Genomic DNA, 22073 nt, shown 5'->3' with positions numbered 1-22073 from the left:
ATTCACAGGTGTAATCACAGCATACTACAGCCCTGAACCCCTGGCCTTAAGCAAATACCCCATCTTAGCTTTCCAAGTAACTGGGATTATAAGTACATGCACTGCTCTTGGCTTGATTTTATTTTAAACAAAAACAAAAACATTATTTTTACCTCCGTGGTTTTCCCATAAGCCGGCGAATTTTTCCCCATTCTACTCTTGTTAACTTTCTTGTTTTCAAATTAGGAAAAGATTCCTTTAGACATACACAGAAGTCATTATCACCTTCAAAAAGCGGTCTGTAAAACAGAAATAGTATTTTAATGGTTACATACAATGTGTTACTTTCTTAAAACACATAAAATCACAAAATGCTAAACTTTCACTTCTACCCCATATATATATGGCACAAATTCAAAGGGCTAAAACTAAATCCTTGGCATTTGTGAAACATCTAATGTCGTGTAAAAGTTGCTCAGGAAATATTACTTGTGTTGTGATTCCAAGAGACACTGATTTTTGTTCAATCTCTTATACAGGTATATCCTTTGGGAGGCTATCCTGGCCCTGGCCTTATATCAGGTGAAGATAAACCAAGTTAGCTACAAAGTATCTTTGTCCCAAAGGAATACCATCACCAAGGAGTCCTCTTTGGAATTAAACCAGTCTTGGGACACTGGAGGACTCCAGAGGGTCAGATTAGCTTGGGGGATCCCAGAAGAACTCAGATCACACTGAGACACCCTGAAAACTCTCTTAAGCCTACGGACAAAAAGAAAACAATTCTATTCATGAGTCTGGGAAACCAGGAACCAGTCTTGGCAATGATACATAAATGCCTTGGGCTCAAATATGAACATTCATGAGATTCACAAGCTCCAGAGTAGGCAAATGGTATAGAAAACAGAGAAGGGAAGTAAATATAAATATCCAGCAGAGCAAGCAGCAATGACTGGCATATGAGGAAGGATTATAAATAAGAACTTTTCCTCAGTAAATTCCATTGTTGAATAATTGTATTTTAGCCAAATCTCATACTACGTCATACTTAAGCCTATGTGTATACCTAGCATGCTTAAGTACCATATCCAAACTAGAAAGACTACCCTCCTAAAAATCTTAAGCCATTTTTACCATTAGTAATGGTTTCTCTATGATTATACCAGCACTTAACATCTCAATTATAAAATGAATCTCATTCACTGCAAATAATGGTGTTTTAAGGTATCTCTACTCCATAGTCTTTAAGAATTATAACACAGAAATTATACTCTAATCAATTCTTCACAAAAATGTACAGTTTTCTTCCCCAAAAAAGATAACAGGGAAGAAAACTATGACAAATAGAATAGATCCAACTGGAATGTGGAATAGAAAAATGAACTCAGGGAAAAATAAGATCAAAGTAGACCCATAGAAAATGTTGTAGCTTAAAACCTTCAAAAAACTTAAATTTCTGATTCAAGTAATATTCATAATATAAGCCATGATACATACTTATCTATATTTGAATAGAACCACTCGTATATACACCATTTATGTGCTTTAGGAAGCTTGAGCAGATTACGTAATCGAAAACCAATCTTCTGTGAAGCTTTCTTATCTGGTGTTGACATTGTTGCTGTAAATTTCTATACAATAAAAAAAAAAGAGATTAATTTATGGCTCCATTAAGTAAAAATGAACATTTATAACCCTGAATAAATTTGCAAAAGGTAAATTATGTTTAAGTACTCAAAAAGATTCACCGATATTCAACATGGAATTTTGTTGCTGTTTTAAACACTCTGATTATTTTTGATTATTGCTTTTTTTTTTTTTTTTTTGGCAGTCTTGCTCTGTTGCTCAGGCTGGAATGCAGTGGCACAATCTCAGCTCACTGCAAACTCTGCCTCCTGGGTTCAAGCTATTCTCCTGCCTCAGCCTCCCAAGGAGCTGGGACTACAGGTGCACGCCACCACACCCAGCTAATTTTTGTATTTTTAGTAGAGATGGGGTTTCACCATGTTGGCCAGGCTGGTCTCGAACTCCTGACCTCAGGTAATCCGCCTGCCTCAGCCTCCCAAAGTGCTGGGATTACAGGTGTGAGCCACAGCACCCAGCTTAGATGGATACTTTTTAACCTAATAAAACATTTCTCCCCACTCCAACCCAAAAACCAGTATCGTAATATTAAAAGACGATGAGAACGACAAATATTTCAACTACCACCACTAACCTAGTATGACAAAGATTTCAACTACCACCGCTATTTCACAAAACTGTTCTGAAGGAGTTGGCCAATCAGGTAAGAAGAATAAAATTTAGAAAGAAGATAAAATTACCATTTCCTTGTAGGTGAAAACTCAAGAAAATCAACTGTAACAATTAAAAACAGTAAGAAAATTTAATGAACTGGGTAAACACAAAGTTGATATACAAAGACCACGATTCAAAAAAATCACTGTATGTAAATAATAACTGGACAGGCCATAAGAATTTATATCCTGTTTATAACAGCGAAAAAATGGACGTAAACAAAAAAATATTAAATACGTAGGAATATACTTAAGAAACATGCAAGACTGATATGGAAAAAATGTTTAAGTCTACTGTGGAATACTAAGAACTAAGTGGAACTACAATCAGTTCTTAGGTAGTCTCAATGTTACCTATATATATCATTTCCCATAAATTAATTTATAACATTAGTCCTATCCCAGTCAAAATGCCAATAGGATTTTTTTTTCCTAGTCAAGTTGATTCTAAAGTCTACATGGAAAAATAAATGCACAAAAATATTTAGGAAAAAATCTTAGGCTGGGCGCAGTGGCTCACGCCTGTAATCCCAGCACTTTGGGAGACCGAGACGGGCGGATCACAAGGTCAGGAGTTCCAGACAGCCTGGCCAATACAGTGAAACCCCATCTCTACTAAAAATACAAAAATTAGCCAGGTGTGGTGGCTGTGCCTGTAGTCCCAGCTACTCGGGAGGCTGAGGCAGAAGAATAGCTTGAACCTGGGAGGCGGAGGTTGCAGTGAGCAGAGATCGCACTACTGCACTCCAGCCTGGGCGATAGAGTGAGACTCCGTGTCAAAAAAAAAAAGAAAAGGAAAAAAATCTTAAAAAAAGAATATGTGATAATATCTTGCCAGGCATTAAAACACAGTATAAAGTCATGTTAAACCGATTTTGTGTGTGTGTGTGTGTGTGTTTTGGTTTTGTTTGTTCTTTTGAGACAGGGTCTCTCTGTCACCACTTAGGCTGAAGTGCAGTGGTGCAAACATTGCTCACTACAGCCTTGACCTCCTGGGCTCAAGCCATCCTCCCACCTGAACCTCCCAAGTAGCTGGGACCGCAGGCATGTGCCATCACACTGGGCTAATTCATGCATTTTTTGTGGAGACGGGCTCTCGCTATGTTACCAGGTTGGTCCCAAACTCCTGGGCTCAAGCGATCTTCCTGCCTCAGCCTCCCAAAGAGCTAGGATTACAGGTATGAGCTGCCATGCCCAGCCAAAATAATTTGATACTAGCACATATAGAGATATGCTAGACGTAGAGATAGAAAGCCTAGAAGTAATCCCAAATACTTATACGAATTTAGCTTTGATGAAGGCAGCATTTTAAATCAATGTTTAAAAAGATGGATTACCCAATAAATGTTACTAGGATAACTAAGTAGTCCTCCGGGGGGGAAAAAAAAAGCTAGGTTGCAATTTTACTTCATCCCTTACTGCAAAATAAATTCCAGATGTACTGAAGATTTAAACCAAAAAAATGAAATAAGAAATATGAGAGAATTCTAAAACGATAAATTTTAGTGTAGAAAAGGTGTTTCTGAGCATGACAAACTCAAGAAGTCATTAAAAGGTAAGAAAGTTACATTTGATCCTTAAAATATTTTAAAATCCCATATGTTAAAAAATACAGAAATAAAGTCAAAAGACAAACTATAAACTCTAAAAAAAATTACAGCCATTCTGCCCCATCTGGGATGTGAGGAGCGCCTCTGCCTGGCCGCCCCGTCTGGGAAGTGAGGAGCGCCTCTGCCCAGCCGCCCCATCTGGGAGGTGAGGAACGCCTCTGCCCGGCCGCCCCGTCTGGGAGGTGAGGAGCGCCTCTGCCCGGCTGCCACCCCGTCTCGGAGGAAGTGAGGAGCGCCTCTGCCCGGCCGCCCCGTCTGGGAGGTGAGGAGCGCCTCTGCCCGGCCGCCCCGTCTGGGAGGTGAGGAGCGCCTCTACCCGGCCGCCCATCGTCTGGGATGTGAGGAGCGCCTCTGCCCGGCCGCCCCGTCTGGGATGTGAGGAGTGCCTCTGCCCGGCCACCCCGTTTGGGAAGTGAGGAGCGCCTCTGGCGGCCACCCCGTCTGGGAGGTGAGGAGCGCCTCTGCCCGGCCGCCACCCCGTCTGGGAAGCGAGGAGCGCCTCTGCCCGGCCACCCTGTCTGGGAGGTGAGGAGCGCCTCTGCCCGGCCACCCTGTCTGGGAGGTGTACCCAACAGCTCCAAAGAGACAGCGACCATCGGGAGCGGGCCATGAGGACGATGGCGGTTTTGTTGAAGAGAAGAGGGGAAGTGTGGGGAAAGGAAGATCAGATTGTTGCTGTGTCTGTGTAGAAAGAGGTGGGCATAGGAGACTCCATTTTGTTCTGACTAGGAGAAATTCTTCTGCCTTGGGATGCTGTTGATCTATGGCCTTTCCCCCAGCCCCGTGCTCTCTGAAACATGTGCTGTGTCAACTCAGGGTTAAATGGATTAAGGGCGGTGCAAGATGTGCCTTGTTAAACAGATGCTTGAAGGCAGCATGCTCTTTAAGAGTCATTACCACTCCCTAATCTCAAGTACCCAGGGACACAAACACTGCAGAAGGCCGCAGGGACCTCTGCCTAGGAAAACCAGAGACCTTTGTTCATGTGTTTATCTGCTGACCTTCTCTCCACTATTATCCTATGACCCTCCCATATCCCCCTCTCCGAGAAACACCCAAGAATGATCAATAAATACTAAAAAAAAAAAAAAATCTTCAATAGGCATGAAAAAAATTACAGCCATTATAAACATCCAAAGGGCCAATATTTTTAATATATACAAAATTCTTATAAACTAGTAACAAAATGACCCACAATCCAATAGAAAAATGGGAAAAAGGCATAAACAGTTTACAGGAAAGGAAAGGAATCATTTTTAAACATATGAAAAGTGTCTCAACTTTGCTCTTATATAAAATGCCAACTAAAACAAGTGAGAGGCTATTTCTTTTTTTTGAGATGGAGTCTCGCTCTGTTGCCCAGGCTGAAGTGCAGTGGCACGATCTCGGCTCACTGCAAGCTCCACCTCCCAGGTTTATGCCATTCTCCTGTCTCAGCCTCCCAAGTAGCTGGGACTATAGGCGCCCGCCACCACGCCCGGCTAATTTTTTGTATTTTTCATAGAGACGGGGTTTCACCGTGTTAGCCAGGGTGGTCTTGATCTCCTGACCTCGTGATCCGCCTACCTCGGCCTCCCAAAGTGCTGGGATTACAGGCGTGAGCCACCGCGCCCAGCTGAGGCTATTTCTATATATCAGATTAGCAAAAATCTAGATGCTTGGTTCTGTACTGAGTTGGAGGCATTTGGAAAACAGGAACTCTAATATATATAAACCAGTACGATTTCTTTCCTTTTTTAAAAAAAAATTTTTAACACGGTGTCTTGCTCTGTCACCTAGGCTGCAGCGTACTGACACGATCGCAGCTCACTGCAGCCTTCGCCTCCCAGGTTCAACCTATTCTCGTGCCTCAGCCTCCCGAGTGGCTGGGACTACAGGCACGTGCCACCACACCTGGCTAATTTTTCTATTTTTAGTAGAGATGGGGTTTCGTCATGTTGGCCAGGCTGGTCTTCAACTCCTGACCTCAGGTGATCCGCCCACCTCGGCCTCCCAAAGTGCTGCTATTACAGGTGTGAGCCACTGTGCATGGTCCCAATTCAATTTATTCAGAGAGTATTTGGTACTGCTTTAAAAACTTTAAATGTACATATTCTACGATCCAGCAATTCCACATCTTAGGCATCTGTCCTAGAAAAAAACTTGCAAATTTATATAAACATGCTCAGGATGTTCACTGCAGCATTATTTGTCAAAGTAAAAATTTACAAACAATTTAAATGCTCCCAAATGGGAGAATTTATAAATAATGATATAAAATTGAATACTATTCAACAGTAAAAAGAAATGAAACACTGAATCCGATCTATCTATCTCAATCAGTCAACATGGCCAGATCTCAAAAAAAGACAGTGAAAAAATTACAGAATGACACATGGCACAATACCACGAAAATGATACTACAAATGTAATTTTTAGAATACATACATTTAGAAAAAGAAAAAATATATATACATTTAACAATATTATATATTTTCTATGAATACATTAAAAGTATATTTAAAAGGTCTCAAAAGGATAATCAAACTAATTATAGTGGCTACCACTGTATGAGGGAAGTACATATTGGGATGGTAAATTAGGGTCAAAATTTTAAAATTTTTATTATAAACTTTGTATTTTGGAAAAGTTGTATATTTACAGGCAAGTTGCAAAGATAGTACATATTCCCACATGCCCTTCACCTAGCTTTCCCTAACATTAATATCTGATAGTAACTTTGGTATATTTGTCAAAACTAGTGCAATACTATTAACTAAACTACAGGCTTTATTTGGATTTTACCAGTTTTTTCACTAACATCCTTTTTCTGTTCAGGATATCACACTGCATTTAGAAAAATAACTTTGTTTTTCTTTGTTTTCTCTCAGTGACCATTCTCAGGAGAAAAATTTAAATGTAGAAAGAAGAAAAAAGAAAAAATTTTGTAAGTGAGATGTTTAGCATAACTAACCAAATTACTATATAATATTCTTATCACAAAAAGTGTTATTTCTTTCTACTACATTATTGACCCAGATTTTTAAATAGGGTATACAGGGTATTAGCAGCTCATCGAATATAAAACTATATTAAGGACCCACCTGTTGGGTATGGGAAAACAGATTCAAATTGTTAGAGGGAATCTGTTATTGATTGATTGAGACAGGGTCTCACTCTGTCACCCAGGCTGGAGTGTAGTGGCGCAATTTCAGCTCACTGCACCTTCCACCTCCCAGATTCAAGTGATTCTCCTGTCTCAGCCTCCTGAGTAGCTGGGACTACAGGCGTGTGCACCACACCCAGCTAATTTTTGTATTTTTGGTAGAGACGGGGTTTCGCCATGTTGCCCAGGCTGGTCTGGAACTCCTGAGCTTAAGCCATCCACCTGCCTTAGCCTCCCAAAGTGCTACAGGCGGGCACCACTGCACCAGACCAGAAATATAAATTATTAAAACTGACAGGGTCTCTGTTCTATTGCCCAGGCTGGACTGCAGTGGTCTGATCATAGCTCACTACAGCCTCAATCTCCTGGGCTGAAGTGATCCTCCTACTTTGGCCTCCCAAACAGCTGGTACCACAGGTGCCCACCACCATGCCTGGCTAATTTTTTAAGAAAATTTTTTTGTAGAGACAGGGTCTCACTCTGTTGCCCAAGCTGGTCTCAAACTCCTGAGCTCAAGCGATCCTCCCACCTTGGCCTCTCAAAATGAGCCATTGCTCAGCCAAACTGAATGCTTTAAATATATGATTTGTATATGTAAAGTCTATCTCAACAAAGCTGGTTTTTTTTTTCTTTTTAAAGTAGGATGCTGGAGACAGGCTGCCTGACTGTTACTAGCCTTTACTTCCTAGCTCTGAATTCTTGGGCAAGATACTTATCTGTGTCTGTTTTCTCATCTACAAAATGGGAAATAATATAACAGTAACCTATCTCATAGGAGTTGTTGAAGATTAAATCAAAGTAATACCTATGAAGTGCTTAGAACAGGACTCAACACATAAGTAATTAGTAAAAGTTAGTTTTCATAATTTTTCAGCTCTGGGTGGTGTTCTTTAAATAAACATACAGACAAAATACAAGAGATTTAGAATATATGACTAAGGAGGGTAAGGGAACAAGCCATGTCAGGTAAATGAAGTTGGAAAGAACTAGCGATGCTACAACTAGTAAAGAGAAAACTCAGAGGATATAAAAACTTTTCACATATTTGAAGAAGTCTCATATCATGTTTATCCTACATTATATTTGTTCTGTATTGCTCAGAATTCTCTGTATTGCTAAAAAGGGCTCTGTAAAATAGTCCCAGAAGGAGTGATGTGCTCAGGAAGGAAGGCAGTGGATAGAGTTGCGACAGGACAGTGTCACAGTCATAAAGATCAGTTTTCTGTATGTTTGTGAACCATCTAGATTATCCTAGTAACATAGCTATTCCAAACTCTAGGTAACAAAATTGTTATTTAACTATTTCTTGTTCATTCAACCTTGTATACAACAGCTAACTTAGCCAAGAAATGCACACTGCATTTTAGTTTCAACAAGATCAAACTATTATTATTTTTAAATTTATTTCAGTTAATTTATTTTTTGAGACAGACTCTTGTTCTGTCACCCTTGCTGGAGTGTACAGCTGTGATCTCGGCTCACTGCAACCTCTGCCTCCCAGGTTCACGTAAGTAGCTGGGACTACAGGTGTGTGCCACCACGCCCAAGTAATTTTTGTATTTACTGTAGAGATCGCATTTTGCCATGTTGGCCAGACTCTTCTCAAACTCTTGACATCAAGTGATCTGCCTTACTTGGCCTCCCAAAGTGCTGGGATTACAAGATCAAATTATTAGATGCTTATGTGCACTTGTCCTTGATAACTTTTTTTTTTGAAGTTCAAGATACATTTTTGTTCATTCTACAGAACATGAACATATTTTCCTGTTTAAAATTATCATAAGTCATTTAAGAGTTTTTATTGGTAGGGTAGATTGCTGGTCATGCTTTTAATTTATTTAATGCTAAATCCTTGGGTCAGGTGTGGTGGCTCACGCCTGTAATCCCAGCAGTTTAGGAGGCTGAGGTGAGTGGATCGCTTGAGGTCAGGAGTTTGAGACCAGCCTGGCCAACGTGGCAAAACCCTGTCTCTACTGAAAATACAAAAATTAGCCAGGTGTGGTGGTGCGTGCCTATAGTCCCAGCTACTTGGGAGGCTGAGGGACAAGAATCACTTCAGTATGGGAGGCAGAGATTGCAGTGAGCCAAGATCATGCCAATGCAGTCCAAAAAAAAAAAAAAAAAAAAAAAAAAACCTGGCTGGGTGCAGTGGCTCACGCCTGTAATCCCAGCACTTTGGGAGGCCGAGGTGGGCAGATCACCTGCGGTCGGGAGTTCAAGATTGATCTGACTAACATGCAGAAACCCCGTCTCTACTAAAAATACAAAATTAGCCAGGCGTGGTGACGCATGCCTGTAATCCCAGCTACTCGGGAGGCTAAGGCAGGAGAATCACTTGAACCAAAGAGCTGGAGATTGCAGTAGGCTGAGATCACACCACTGCACTCCACCTGGGCAACAAGAGCAAAACTCTGTCTCAAAAAAAAAAAAAAAAACCTAATGCTAAATTCTTGGTTGAGAATATCACCTCTACCATCCATTATACTAGAAAATCTTGTTTTATAAGGCTTTGGAAAATAATGAAAGAGAAATAGGGAATGATTATATCAGAAGTTATAAATTGAATAAGACAAATTACATTACCCTTAAAGTTAATATTTCCCTATCCAATTTTCATTCCTTTGATTTTTACATGTCTACTTTTTTTTTGAGAGAGTCTTGCTCTGTTGCCCAGGCTGGAGTGCGTGGCTGGTGTGATCTCGGCTCACTGCAACCTCAGTCTCATGGGTTCAAATGATTCTCATGCCTCAGCCTCTCAAGTAGCTCAGATTACAGGCGTGTGCCACCATGCTAGCTAGTTTTTTTGTATGTTTAGTAGAGACAGGGTTTCGCCACATTGGTCAGGCTGGTCTCGAACTCCTGGCCTCAAGTGATGCACTCACCTTGGCTTCCCAAAGTGCTGTGATTATAGTCATGAGCCACCGTGCCCAGCCCACTATGAGTTTTTAAATGCCAAAAATAAATAAGGAGACACGATTTCATGCTAAATATTTTCCTCTCAGCAGGGCGCAGTGGCTCATGACTGTAATCCCAGCACTTTGGGAGGCCGAGGCAGGCAGATCACTTGAGGTCAGGAGTTCAAGATCAGCCTGGCCAACATGGTGAAACCCTGTCTCTACTAAAATATAAAAATCCCAGCAAGTTCAAACATCTACTCATGTCTATTAATCATCTGGATTACCTTTTTTTAGTAAATTATCTGTTTAGAATTTTATCAGTTTAAAAAAAAAAAAAAAAAAAAAAAAAAAAAAATCAGCTGGGCGTGGTGGTGTGAGCCTGTAATCCCAGCTACTCGGGAGGCTGAGATAGGAGAATCACTTGAACCCAGGAGGCAAAGGCAGCAATAAGCCGAGATCACGCCACTGTACTCCAGCCTGGGTGACAGAGTGAGACTCCGTCTCAAAAAAAAAATATATATATATATAAAAACATATATATATGTTTTTTTTTCCTCTCTTGGATAAAGGAAGTCTTCAATGTACTTCTCTTGGTGATCAAGTAAAACATTTTTTCCCTCTTATTTCTGTGCAAACCTACAAATTGATTCCATGTTGCCAAATTCTTCCACTATCTCCATGCTTAAAAGTGTGCATTTGTAGGACTAATGACTGGCTTCCTATCCCGTTTTAAAGTTGATCAAAAAAATAACGTTTTCTAGGTAACTAAAACAGGACCAGAGTAGCGGTATGAATTTAAAGAAAAGAACTTGTTACTCAAAATGTAACAGAAATATAAACTTTATTAGGTTGAGCATTTGCTTACTTCCTTTCCAATGAAACAAAATTTTAGCACACACATACCTGTGGAACCATTGCAACCCTCTGGTTTCTTTTAGGTGACCTTGTATTTATTTGCCTATCATCTTCATCAGAAAAAAGTCGACTTCGTTTTGAATTTCTGAAAGGCTATGATAGAAATGTTTTCATTTAATGAAAAAGCTGAACCCTCCCATTTTTGTTCCAAAATACAATTCTATACTTGGAAAACTGAGCTAACTCTGGATTATCAGCAGTATGGAAGGATAAAGTATGGGCAACACAAAGCACACAAAGCCAAATATAAATAATCTCAATTTTGGAAAGCAGTAAGATGTATTTATGCAAGTTGCTTATGAATGAAATACCTAGCTGATGAATAAAGTAAAACTTGAACCCCAAGTCTCCTTAGTACACTGGCAGCCTTGAACAGTGATGATAGGAAAATAAGTTCCGGAAATTCCAGTTCAAATTATGTTGGTGCTTGGGTTAATACCAATTGGGTGTGTGACATGATATGTCTGCTGCATAGGGCTGGGCTGGGCCAAAGTTTCTAAATCATTCTAGAAGAGTAAGCCTAAATGTGTATACTATTATACTAGATCTGCTGTCAAAAATTGTTAATCGAATTTTCATTTGTAAATAAGAATACAAGATACACATGATAGATATCTGATAATTACCCATAGAACTAAAAAAATTGTTTAAGTACCAAAAGTACATCATACACTTAAGGGTCTGTAATAGGAAAGATTTTACAGTTCACCCTAGGTTCAGAGGTTTCATTAACAGAAAGAAAAAGAAATAATATCCCAATAAGACCTACAACCTTGTCAAAGCCTTCTCCCACCCCTCATGGCTATTTGGAAGAGAAACAGGTGCAGAGGGCTAACAACATATGGGCAACAACCACTCGGGTCTATGAACCCTTGAAATTAAACCCACTCTGGCTGGGCACAGTGGCTCATGCCTATAATCCCAGCACTTTGGAAGGCCGAGGCAGGAGGATCACTTGAGCCCAGGAACTGGAAACCAGCCTGGGCAACACAAGGAGACCCCATCTCTACAAAAGATTTTTTTTTTAATTAGCTGGGCATGGTGGCACACACCTGTAGTCCCAGCTACTCGGGAGGCTGAGTGGGGAGGATCGCTTGAGCCTGGGAGTTCCTGACCAGCCTGGGCGACAGAGCGAGACCTTGTCTCAAAACAAGAAAAACAAAAAGAAATTAAACCCACTCAGAGTCTTGATACTCTATAGCCCTGACAGGAATTCCATTCTACACTGCCTCCCTTCCCTGACCACAAGCAGAGAAGAGGAAGGGAATAAAGATGATGGAATTGACATAGTGAGGAAAGCCCCTCACATTCACTGTGGTCAGCTGCCCAGGCTACTGTGACTGCTGCTGTCTATCCCAACTCCAGGATTGTTTCATGACAGACCCTTAAAACCTCCTGGCTACCTGGCAGGGCAGGAGAGAAAGAGAGTTCCTAAAATTGTTAGTCATGTCAATTATATGCTCATTTCTACTTCCCACCTCTAAATGCACTTACCTTTGAGCTACACAATGATTTCTTTTTTTTTCTTTTTGTCTATACAAGATTTTAATACCTTACCACATATATATATTTTTGCAGGTACCAAAGCCATGTAAAATTTTTTGCGTACCTAATGAAAGTATAAGTTGTAGTTTTTTTGTTTTTCCTATTTAAAGAAACTATTACACAATTACTGAACAAATGCTTACTGATGACCAGATTATCACTGGGTACAGATTAATTTACCTAAATAAGATCAAATAGTGCTTAATGACACTTGAGGTTGGGAAAATTTGTAAATTCGTAATTTGTACAAATTTGTAAACTACAAATTCGTAAATTTTTTACTGTGCTGCAAGAATTTACACATGACAATAATACAGACAACTTAGCTAGAATTATTCTAAAATGTAAGAAAAACTCACTCCTTACCATTTCCACAGCAGGGCTTGTATTCCTGCCTTTCCAAACAGGTGTTTTCTGTAAAGAACTGTACTTTTCATTCCACGTGTTAGATAAGCTTCCTTCTGTAATAAATAATTAATACTAATAAAATTTTGGCTTAGTTCAACGGATTTTCTACCATGAATACTACCTTTTTCATAACAGCCATATATCTAAAATATTTACCAATATGGAAAAAATACACTGGCTATAATAATTTTAGGTTATTATAAATGAAAAAGCTCTTCTGTATTTTTCTGTCAGACTCTCTAAATAATTTGATAAAGCAATGCATCTTGAAAGTATTAAATGTCCATACTGAAACATGTGCTTCTTTTTCTTTGTTTTTGGATTTTTAATAATTTCTCCATTCCAACTTGCCAAGAACTATCTCATAACTTTTGGTACAATTCTGAAAGCAGGGGAATCAAAAATGGAAAAAGCCTTTTCTAACCTTGAATTTAGAGCACATTTCTTTTTTTACTTTTTCTTTGTGTGTGAGACAGAGTACTTGCTCCATCACCCAGGCTGGAGTGCAGTGGCACAATCTTGGCTCACTGCAACCTCTGCCTCCCGGGTTAAAGTGGTTCTCCTGCCTCAGCCTCCCCAGTAGTGGGATTACAGGTGTGTGCCACCACGCCTAGCTAATTTTTGTATTTTCAGTAGAGACAGGGTTTCTCCATGTTGGCCAGGCTGGTCTCAAACTCCTGACTTCAGGTGATCTACCTGACTCAGTGTCTCGAAGTGTTGAGATTATAGGCATGAGCCACCACGCCAGCCTGTATTTAGAGCACATTTCCAAATGTTTTCTGCTTTAATATGTGAATCACTTGATATATAAAAAGGAAATTAGGCCAGGTGCAATGGCTCATGCCTATAATTCCAGGACTTTGGGAGGCCGAGGCGGGTGGATCATTTGAGGCCATGAGTTCGAGACCAACCTGCCCAACGTGGTGAAACGCCACCTCTACAAAAAATACAAAAATTAGCCGGGCATGGTGGCACGCACCTGTAGTCCCAGCTATTCAGGAGGCTGAGGCAGAGAATCGCTGGAACCTGGGAGGCGAAGGTCGAAGCGAGCCAGGGTCGAAGTGAGCCAGGGTCGAAGTGAGCCAGGGTCGAAGCAAGCCGAGATAGCACTACTGCACTTCAGTCTGGACAATACGGTGAGTCTCTGTCCCCTCACAAAAAAAGAAGAAGTAAATCAGCGTGGTTATTTCTGTTTTCCTTAATTCAGAGAAATGTCTTCAGAGTTGTACACAACCAGAAAAAAATTCTATCGAATAGACATATTATGATTACACATATTATAATGATTAGACATATTGTGAAAATAAAGAGGGGTAAGTTTAATTTTTATAAAAAAGATGTTTATATAGAAGCATAGAAAACTGGGATGAATATACAAGCTGGTTATTTTTATTTTCTTCTAGTGGCTCATCAGCATTTTCTCATTTTTTCCATAAGAAATGTACATTACTTATACAAATGATTTATCAAGACGAATGAGTCCCGGGTGCAGTGGCTCACATCTGTAATCCCAGCACATTGGGAGGCCAAAGTGGGAGGATCACCTGAGGTCAGGAGTTCAAGACCAGCCTGGCCAACATGATGAAAACCCATCTCTATTAAAAATACAAAAATTAGCCAGGTGTGGTGACGCATGCCTGCAGTCCCAGCTACTCAGGAGGCTGAGGCACAAGAATCACTTGACCCAGGAGGCAGAGGTTGCAGTGAGCCAAGATATTGTGCCACTGCACTCCAGCCTGGGCGACAAAGCGAGACTCAGTCTCAAAAAAAAAAAAAAAAAAAAAGGGGAGAGAAATGAGTTTAATATTGGGAGAAAAAGAATAATGGAATAATTTTTAAGAATCACAAAAGAACAGAGATGGGATGGAGTTGATCCTGCTAGGCAAACAAACTGGGGTGTTCTGGAAGACAAATTGTCTTCTTAAGCTAGAAGGATTTAATTTGGTAAATCACCAATCCAAAACACAATATAGTAGCTTTAAAGACTAAAAGTACTAATGAATCTTTGAGAATATTTAGCTTGGTTCCAAATTTATTGACCTACCAGAATCTTAATCAAGAGGTAAAATTTTAAAGAAACTATGTTAAAAAGGTTAGTCTAATGTACCTGCCAAAAGAAATAGTGAGACCAAGGAACATGTCTAACTTTTTCTTAGAATGAGAAAAGTACTATCATTCTTTTATTTTTATTTCAGGGCATTATTACTTAGAAAGCAAGATTCTTTTTTTTTTTTTAATTTGAGACAGAGTCTTACTCTGTCACCCAGACTCCCAGACTGGAGTGCGGTGGCGCGATCTCGGCTTACGGCAATCTCCGCCTCCCAGGTTCAAACAATTCTCCTGCCTCAGCCTCTCAAGTAGCTGGGATTATAGGCGCCTGCCACCACTCCCGGCTAGTTTTGTATTTTTAGTAGAAATGGGGTTTCACCATGTTAGCCAGGCTGATCACGAACTCCTGAGCTCAAGTGGTCCGCCTGCCTCAGCCTCCCAAGGTGCCGGGATTACAGGCGTGAGCCACCGTGCCCAGTGAAAGCAAGACTCTTAAAAATAAGCTATTATGGGCCAGGTGTGGTGGCTCATGCCTGTAATCTCAGCACTTTGCAAAGCTGAGGCAGCAGGATCCCTTGAGCCCAGGAGTTCGAGACCAGCCTAGGCAACAAAGTGAGTCCTCCTCTCTACAAAAAATAAAGAAATTAGCTGGGCATGGTAGCATGTGCCTGTGGTCCCAGCTACATGGGAGGCTGAGGCAAGAGGATCACTTGAGCCCAGGAGGTCGAGGCTGCAGTGAACTGTAATCATGTCACCACACTCTAGCCTGTGTGACAAAGCGAGACCCTGTCTCAAAAAATAAATAAACAAAAAATCTGCTGGGCACAGTGGCTCACGCCTGTAATCCCAGCACTTTGGGAGGCCAAGGTGGGCAGATCACTTGAGGCCAGGAGTTTGAGGCCAGCCTGGCCAACATGGTGAAATCCCATCTCTACTAAAAATACAAAAATTAGCCAGGCATGGTGGCACATGCCTGTAATCCCAGCTACTCAGGGGGCTGAGGCAGGAGAATCGCTTGAGCCTGGGAGGCAGAGGTTGCAGTGAGCCAAGATTGCACCGTTGTACTCCAGCCTGGGCAACAGAGAGAGACTGTCTCAAAAACAAACAAGCAAACAATTATGCTAACATATTGCTCAGCACAGTCGTTTAACAAATGCTTTTAATCTAAATATTTATGGAATGTTTAATTAGAAAGGTTTTTAATCAATAATTTTAGAAATTTTTAAAAATAATTTCTAACAACTGAGGATCAATTCTCCTATAAAAGCATATTAATTTAAGGTTATCAATGAAAACCAATACTGAAAAGCTACGATGAATCATAACTTAGAAGGAAAAGGGAAACACTATAACCAGATTAATTTAATGAATTAGACTTTTAGCTATGGTATACCTAAAAATGCTATACTTCTTACCTTTTAAACTGACGAGGGCTTTTGCTGAAGAGCCTGCAATTAAAAATAAAACAAATCAATAATTATTTCATAATCAAAGTGAGAGAAAAAGACCTTGGTTTGGGGGTAAAAGTGATCCATTTAGTTTTAGTAATGTTGAGTTTGAAGAGATGGTGGAATGTGCAACTAGAAATATCTAGCAGACAATTCAAACTATAAACCAGAATTCAGATAAAGAAAGAACTGGAGAGAGACATATGAGAGTCTTGCTGAAGTTGTGAGAACTGGAGACCATTCCAGGAGAAGAAAGTGAAGAAAGAGAAGAAAGAGGAAGAGTGGGGACAGAGGTAATTTTGGATCCTCATCCAGGCGTGCTGTGGTGCTGGAAGAAAAGAGAAAGGGAACCGACATCTATTAAGGCAAAGACTGATGTAGTAATGGAGTGGAAAAAACAGACAATGGAAATGATTCAGGGACTGTCAGAGCAAGCAATAAGTCCCTTGAAAGTCTAGAATGCAGGTATATGTGATACTTCAAGATCTAAGCTGGAAAAGGGAATACAGAATGGCCAAGAGGGGCTAGAATAAAGTTGGAGGGGTCCACTGGATAAAACAAACTCCAGTGTACATTAGAGGCCAGGTATGATGGCTGACACCTGTAATCCCAGTGCTTTGGAAGGCCAAGGTGGGAAGGATAGCTTGAGGCCAGGAGTCTGAGACCAGCCTGGGCAACACAGGGAGATCCTGTCTCTAAAAAAATTTTTTTAATTCACTGGGTATGGGGGCACGTGCCTCCAGTCTCAGCTACTCAGGGGGCTGATGTGACAGGAGAGGCCTGCTGGAGCCTGGGAGGTTGAGGCAGCAATGAGCTGTGACCACGCCACTGCACTTCAGCCTGACAGACAGGGTAAGACTCTGCCTCAAAAAAATAAAAAAGACATTAGAATAACAAGGAAGCTCCTCATACATGCAGAATCTAGACTGAATCTATATTATTAATAAACAACAGGGGAATCTGTTGCAGGTAACCCACTTTGAGAAACATCAGGCTACAGGTTCTGGTGTGAATGAATGATAGGATCTATGGGTAGGGAAAGTAGAAAAATCAATAGAGAGGCTGGGTGCGGTGGCTCATGCCTGTAATCTCAGCACTTTGGGAGGCCGAGGTGGGCAGATCATGAGGTCAGGAGATCAAGACCATCCTGGCTAACACGGTGAAAACCCGTCTTTACTAAAAACACAAAAAATTAACTGGGTGTGGTGGTGAGCACCTGTAGTCCCAGCTACTCGGGAGGCTGAGGTGGGAGAATGACGTGAGCCCGCGAGGCGGAGCTTGCAGTGAGCAAAGATCGCGCCACTGCACTCCATCCAGCCTGGGTGACAGAGTGAGACTCCATGTCAAAAAAAAAAAAAAAAAAAATCAATAGAGAAAGAAGCTTTTTGAGAGTGAGAAAGCACTAAATTTAAAAATCTCAGAATTGGATGTATACATTGCAAAGTCCAAGTCATCTGAAAAATAATAATTAAGGATGATCTCAGGGGATTAAATAAAAAAGAACATGAACTAGGAACAAAAATTAGAGAGGACGGATTCATCCTCCTTGCTATTTAACAAAAGCAGCCATGATTTACATCTCATATAAATGGATAACAGACTTAAAATGAGAAGCAACAGATAAAGTATGGCAGTTATGAAACACTTCATCTCAGATCCTTAAACACTATGCATCTCTGATCACTAAACCTCAACTGACTTTTTCCTCCACAGGTCTGTATAAGAGACTTGTGAAACAGACACCTATTAGCATTAAAGACACTTACTTTCACTCTACTCTCTTGCCTAGATGTGAAGAATCGTTAACAGGACACCATAAAAGCTTCTGCATGGCAAATGAAGCTTAATGACAAAAGGCAGTAAAGTCATGGGGGTGAATGACATAAAATCTTGCTAAAAAGTCTCAAACAATGCAACACAACTGTAAAGCAGCAATAGTAGATAATACACACATCTCTGTGCCAAGAGATACGTAGTGCATTTGAGAAAAAGTAGTAACCATTCACTCACTGAATATGTAGAGTGCTGACGGCATGCCAGTCCCTACCTGCTCTAGGCAATGGGAATACAACAGCAAGCAAAATAGTCAAAGTCCCTGCTCTCATGGAATGTACATTCTAGTGATGGGAGACAAACAAAAACAGCTATCGAGTCATGATACGCACTCTGGAAAAAATAAAGCAGAAGAAGAAGAATATGCAGGGTGGGGATGGGGGGAAGGAAAACTATTTGTATATAAAGTGTTCATGATGAGCTTCTATGAAAGGTGATGCTTAAGCAGAGATCTGAAGGAAGAGGTATATGCCATAAGAATATCCACTCCTGCTCCATGAAGGCAGGAACCATATCTTGGGGATTCTGACCAATCACCTTTAACCTTTTCTTTTTTTCTTTTTTCTTTTTTTTTTTTGAGATGGAATCTCACTGTGTCACCCAGGTTGGAGTGCGGTGGCGCAATCTCAGCTCACTGCAACCTCCACCTCCCGGGTTCAAGCAATTCTCCCCACCTCAGCCCTCCAGGTAGCTAGGATTACAGGTGCATGCCACCATACGCAGCTAATTTTTGTATTTTTAGTAGAGACAGGGTTTCACCATGTTGGCCAGGCTGGTCTCGAACTCCTGACCTCAGGTGACCACCCGGCTCGGCCTCCCAAAGTGCTGGGATTACAGGCGTGAGCCACCGCAACAGGTCCTTTTCTCCTTTTTCTAGATGCAGGATAGCATAGTGGTTAAGAAAACAGGTTCTAGATTGAGACTAGCTATGTTTGAATCTTGGTCCTGACACTTTCTTGCATGTTACCTTAAGCAAGTTACTTTGCCTCTCTGTGCTATTGTTTCTTCATGTGTAAAATGAGGATTAAATGAGTTAATACATGTAAAAGTGCATAGAACAATGCATATATTACACAGTTAATTTTGATATAATGCTGTTAGTATTATTTTGAGCAAGCAAAAAATAATAGGTTAAGAACATGGATTTTTCAGTCAGGCGAATCTGATTAAATTAGAATCTTGCTCTACATTAATCCAAAGATTCTACCCTTTGTAGTTCATAAGCATGATGATGGGGTTTTCATACTCATATGTGAGATGTGTCTCTCTCAAACTTTGTGAAAAGTCAGCACATGACCCATCTGATGTGGAAAAAAAATTTTATTGAATGCCTACCATAAGCACTGTTGGGGCGAGGGTTACCCCAAAAAACAAGACAAACAAAGCCTCTGCTCTCAGGAAGCTTAAACTCTAGTGGAAAGAGACATATATATAAAACACGTACATAATAATTATAGCTCATGATAAAGGAAATAAACAGAGTGATATTGGTGGAGATGGGTGAATTACTCTAAGTACTAGCTACCTTACTTTTGAGTACAGACGGTTTCTCTGAGGTGGTAACATCTAAAAAACTAGCTGTGAGAGAGCAGGAAATCAAAGCAATGAGTCTGGGCAGAAGAAACAGGTTAAGTCCTAAGAAGGGAGGAGGGGTGACTGTGCTTGCATAGGGAAGAATGGTATGAATGGGCAGAGGTAAGCCAGGTGTTATGCATGGAACTGGGAATGCAATTAGGAAGACAGAAACAGTACCTGCTCTGATGGGGCTACTAACCAATCACATAAACAAACACAAAACTGCAACTGTAATAGCTGCCACTAGGAAGTTACATAGTAATACAAAAAGATTTAAAGAATATGGGCCCTGGCCTGGCACAGTGGCTCACACCTGTAATCCCAGCTACTCAAGAAGCTGAGGCAGGAGAATTGCTTGAACTCTAGAGGTGGAGGTTGCAGTGAGCAAAGATTGCACCGCTGCACTCCAGCCTGGGTGACAGAGCAAGACTCCATCTTTAAAAAAAAAAATAAAGAAGATAGGCCCTGCTTGGTGGCTGAAGCCTGTAATCCCAGCACTTTGGAAGGCTAAGGCAGGAGGATCACTTGAGGCCAGGAGTTGGAGACCAGCCTGAGCAACATAGGGAGACCTCGTCTCTACAAAAAATAGAAAAAAACAAAACAAAACAAAACAAAAAACAAAAAAACCTTAATTGGGCATGGTGGTACATGCCTGTGGTCCTAGCTACTGGGGAGACTGATGCCGGAGGATCTCCTTAGCCCAGAAGATCAAGGCTGCAGTGAGCCATGATCATGCCTCTGCACTCCAGTCTACGCAACAGAGGGAGACCCTGTCTCTTCAAAAAACAAAAAACAGATTTAAAGAAGACATAATTTAGTCAGGGAGGATGGGAAATGGCTCTCTGAAGAAGCATAAAATGGGATCTAAAAGATAATTCGAAGTTAACTGAAAGTAAGGGGGGTGTGGGGGTGTAGCATTCCAGGTTGAGAGAACAGCATGTGCAAAGACCCTGGAGAAAAGGGGAGACTGGCGAGTATAGGGAATGAAAAAGGTCCAATTTACCCCAAGGGATAGAATGAGGGGACAAGTGGTAAAACATAAAGCTGAGAGGTAGGGAGCAGCCAGACCACAAAGGGTCTTATAGCTACTAAAAGGTTTGTAACAGGAGGATGACATACATTCATTTTGAAACGATCCCTCTCGCTGTGTGTTTGTGGGAAGGGGGCTGAATTAATGAGAGGCTGAGGTAAAGAGAAGAAATGGTAACAGTTTGGGCTATGGTGATGGTAAGAAATGGGTAGAATTGATAGATATTTAGAAGGTAAAATTTACAGACTTAGTAAAGGCTTAAATATGGGAAGTGAAAGAGAAGAAAGTGGCTGGGGGCACGGTGGCTCACGCCTGTAATCCCAGCACTTTGGGAGGCTGAGGTGGGTGGATCACCTGAGGTCAGGAGTTTGAGACCAGCCTAGCCAACATGGTGAAACCCTGCCTCTACTAAAAATACAAAAATTAGCCAGGTGTGGTGGCGGGCGCCTGTAAACCCAGCTACTTAGGAGGCCGAGGCAGGAGAATCACTTGAACCCGGTAGGCGGAGGCTGCAGTGAGCGGAGATCACACACTGCACTCCAGCCTAGGTGACACAGCAAGACTCTGTCTCAAAAAAAAAAAAAAAAAAAAAAAAAAAGAAAGAGAGGGAAGCGCCAAAGAAAATCTCTAGGTTTCTGCCCTGCCAGCTGAATGCACAGTGGAACCATTCGAACCACTAGAAGTATCTGTCATAGGGTAGGACTGAGGTGGATTTTAAACCTGTGCAGTTTGAGGGGCCTTTGAAGCATCTAAGAAGAAATGTGAAACAGGCAAGAGATATCAAGAAAGGGAGCTCAGGAAAGATCTGGGCTGAAGATAACCTTAGTTTCCTTATATAAAATGTGAGTACTTACATCAACTGAAATGAAGATTAAATGAGCAAATACATATAATATCCTTTGCGTGGCATCTGGTTCATAGTAAATACTCAATAAATGGTAGCTTTCATTATTGATAATGTTATATCGACTCCTGAATAATATATTAGCTAGCCTCCTTGACTAAATGTGGCCAAAAAACATACTGCTATTTCCAGTATCAAATTGAAATCGCTTTTCCTTTTCAAGACCCTGCTCTAGTTTCATTAATAATACCTGTTACTTTGCATTAATTCCATATAAATTATTTATGTATACTTGATTTGTGGCACTGTATGACAAAGAAAGAAAGAAAATCCCTGGTTTCAACAAAGCTGAAGTCTGCCTAAACAAGACATACGCTTCACAAATACACACCAATGCACCAGAGATGTCACAAAGTAATATAAATGATTAGGTTATATAATTTGAAAGTGGAGCTGGAATTTGAACCCTAATATAAATCCCAAGTCCCTACAAAGAAC

At 40.8% G+C, this 22073-nt stretch overlaps 1 protein-coding gene and 1 non-coding gene across 8 annotated transcripts in view; one reads left to right on the top strand and one right to left on the bottom strand.

Moving 5' to 3' along the window:
• Positions 1–22073, bottom strand: part of LIN9 (lin-9 DREAM MuvB core complex component) — an 80361-nt gene that overhangs the window by 55517 nt on the left and 2771 nt on the right. For 3 of the 7 annotated variants that reach the window (XM_063671732.1, XM_054449287.2, XM_054449117.2), the window contains exons 2-6: positions 16261–16293; positions 12755–12849; positions 10832–10936; positions 1477–1610; positions 153–278 (exon numbers count right to left, since the gene is read on the bottom strand). In XM_063671732.1, coding sequence (XP_063527802.1) covers positions 153–278; positions 1477–1610; positions 10832–10936; positions 12755–12849; positions 16261–16293 — 493 coding nt within the window. Of the gene's footprint in view, positions 1–152; positions 279–1476; positions 1611–10831; positions 10937–12754; positions 12850–13775; positions 13910–16260; positions 16294–22073 lie in introns of those variants that run through there. The other 4 variants (XM_054449371.2, XM_063671729.1, XM_054449552.2 and 1 more) reach the window with 3 other exon arrangements.
• On the top strand, positions 19332–19433 carry LOC129024198 (small nucleolar RNA U13). The gene has a single exon (XR_008497041.1). It is a non-coding gene; the product is annotated as a small nucleolar RNA U13 (small nucleolar RNA).

Source organism: Pongo pygmaeus, chromosome 1, assembly GCF_028885625.2.
Source record: "Pongo pygmaeus isolate AG05252 chromosome 1, NHGRI_mPonPyg2-v2.0_pri, whole genome shotgun sequence".
NCBI lineage: Eukaryota > Metazoa > Chordata > Mammalia > Primates > Hominidae > Pongo > Pongo pygmaeus.
The sequence above is the reverse complement of the archived record's forward strand: the minus strand, read 5'-3'. Positions and strand labels throughout refer to the sequence as shown.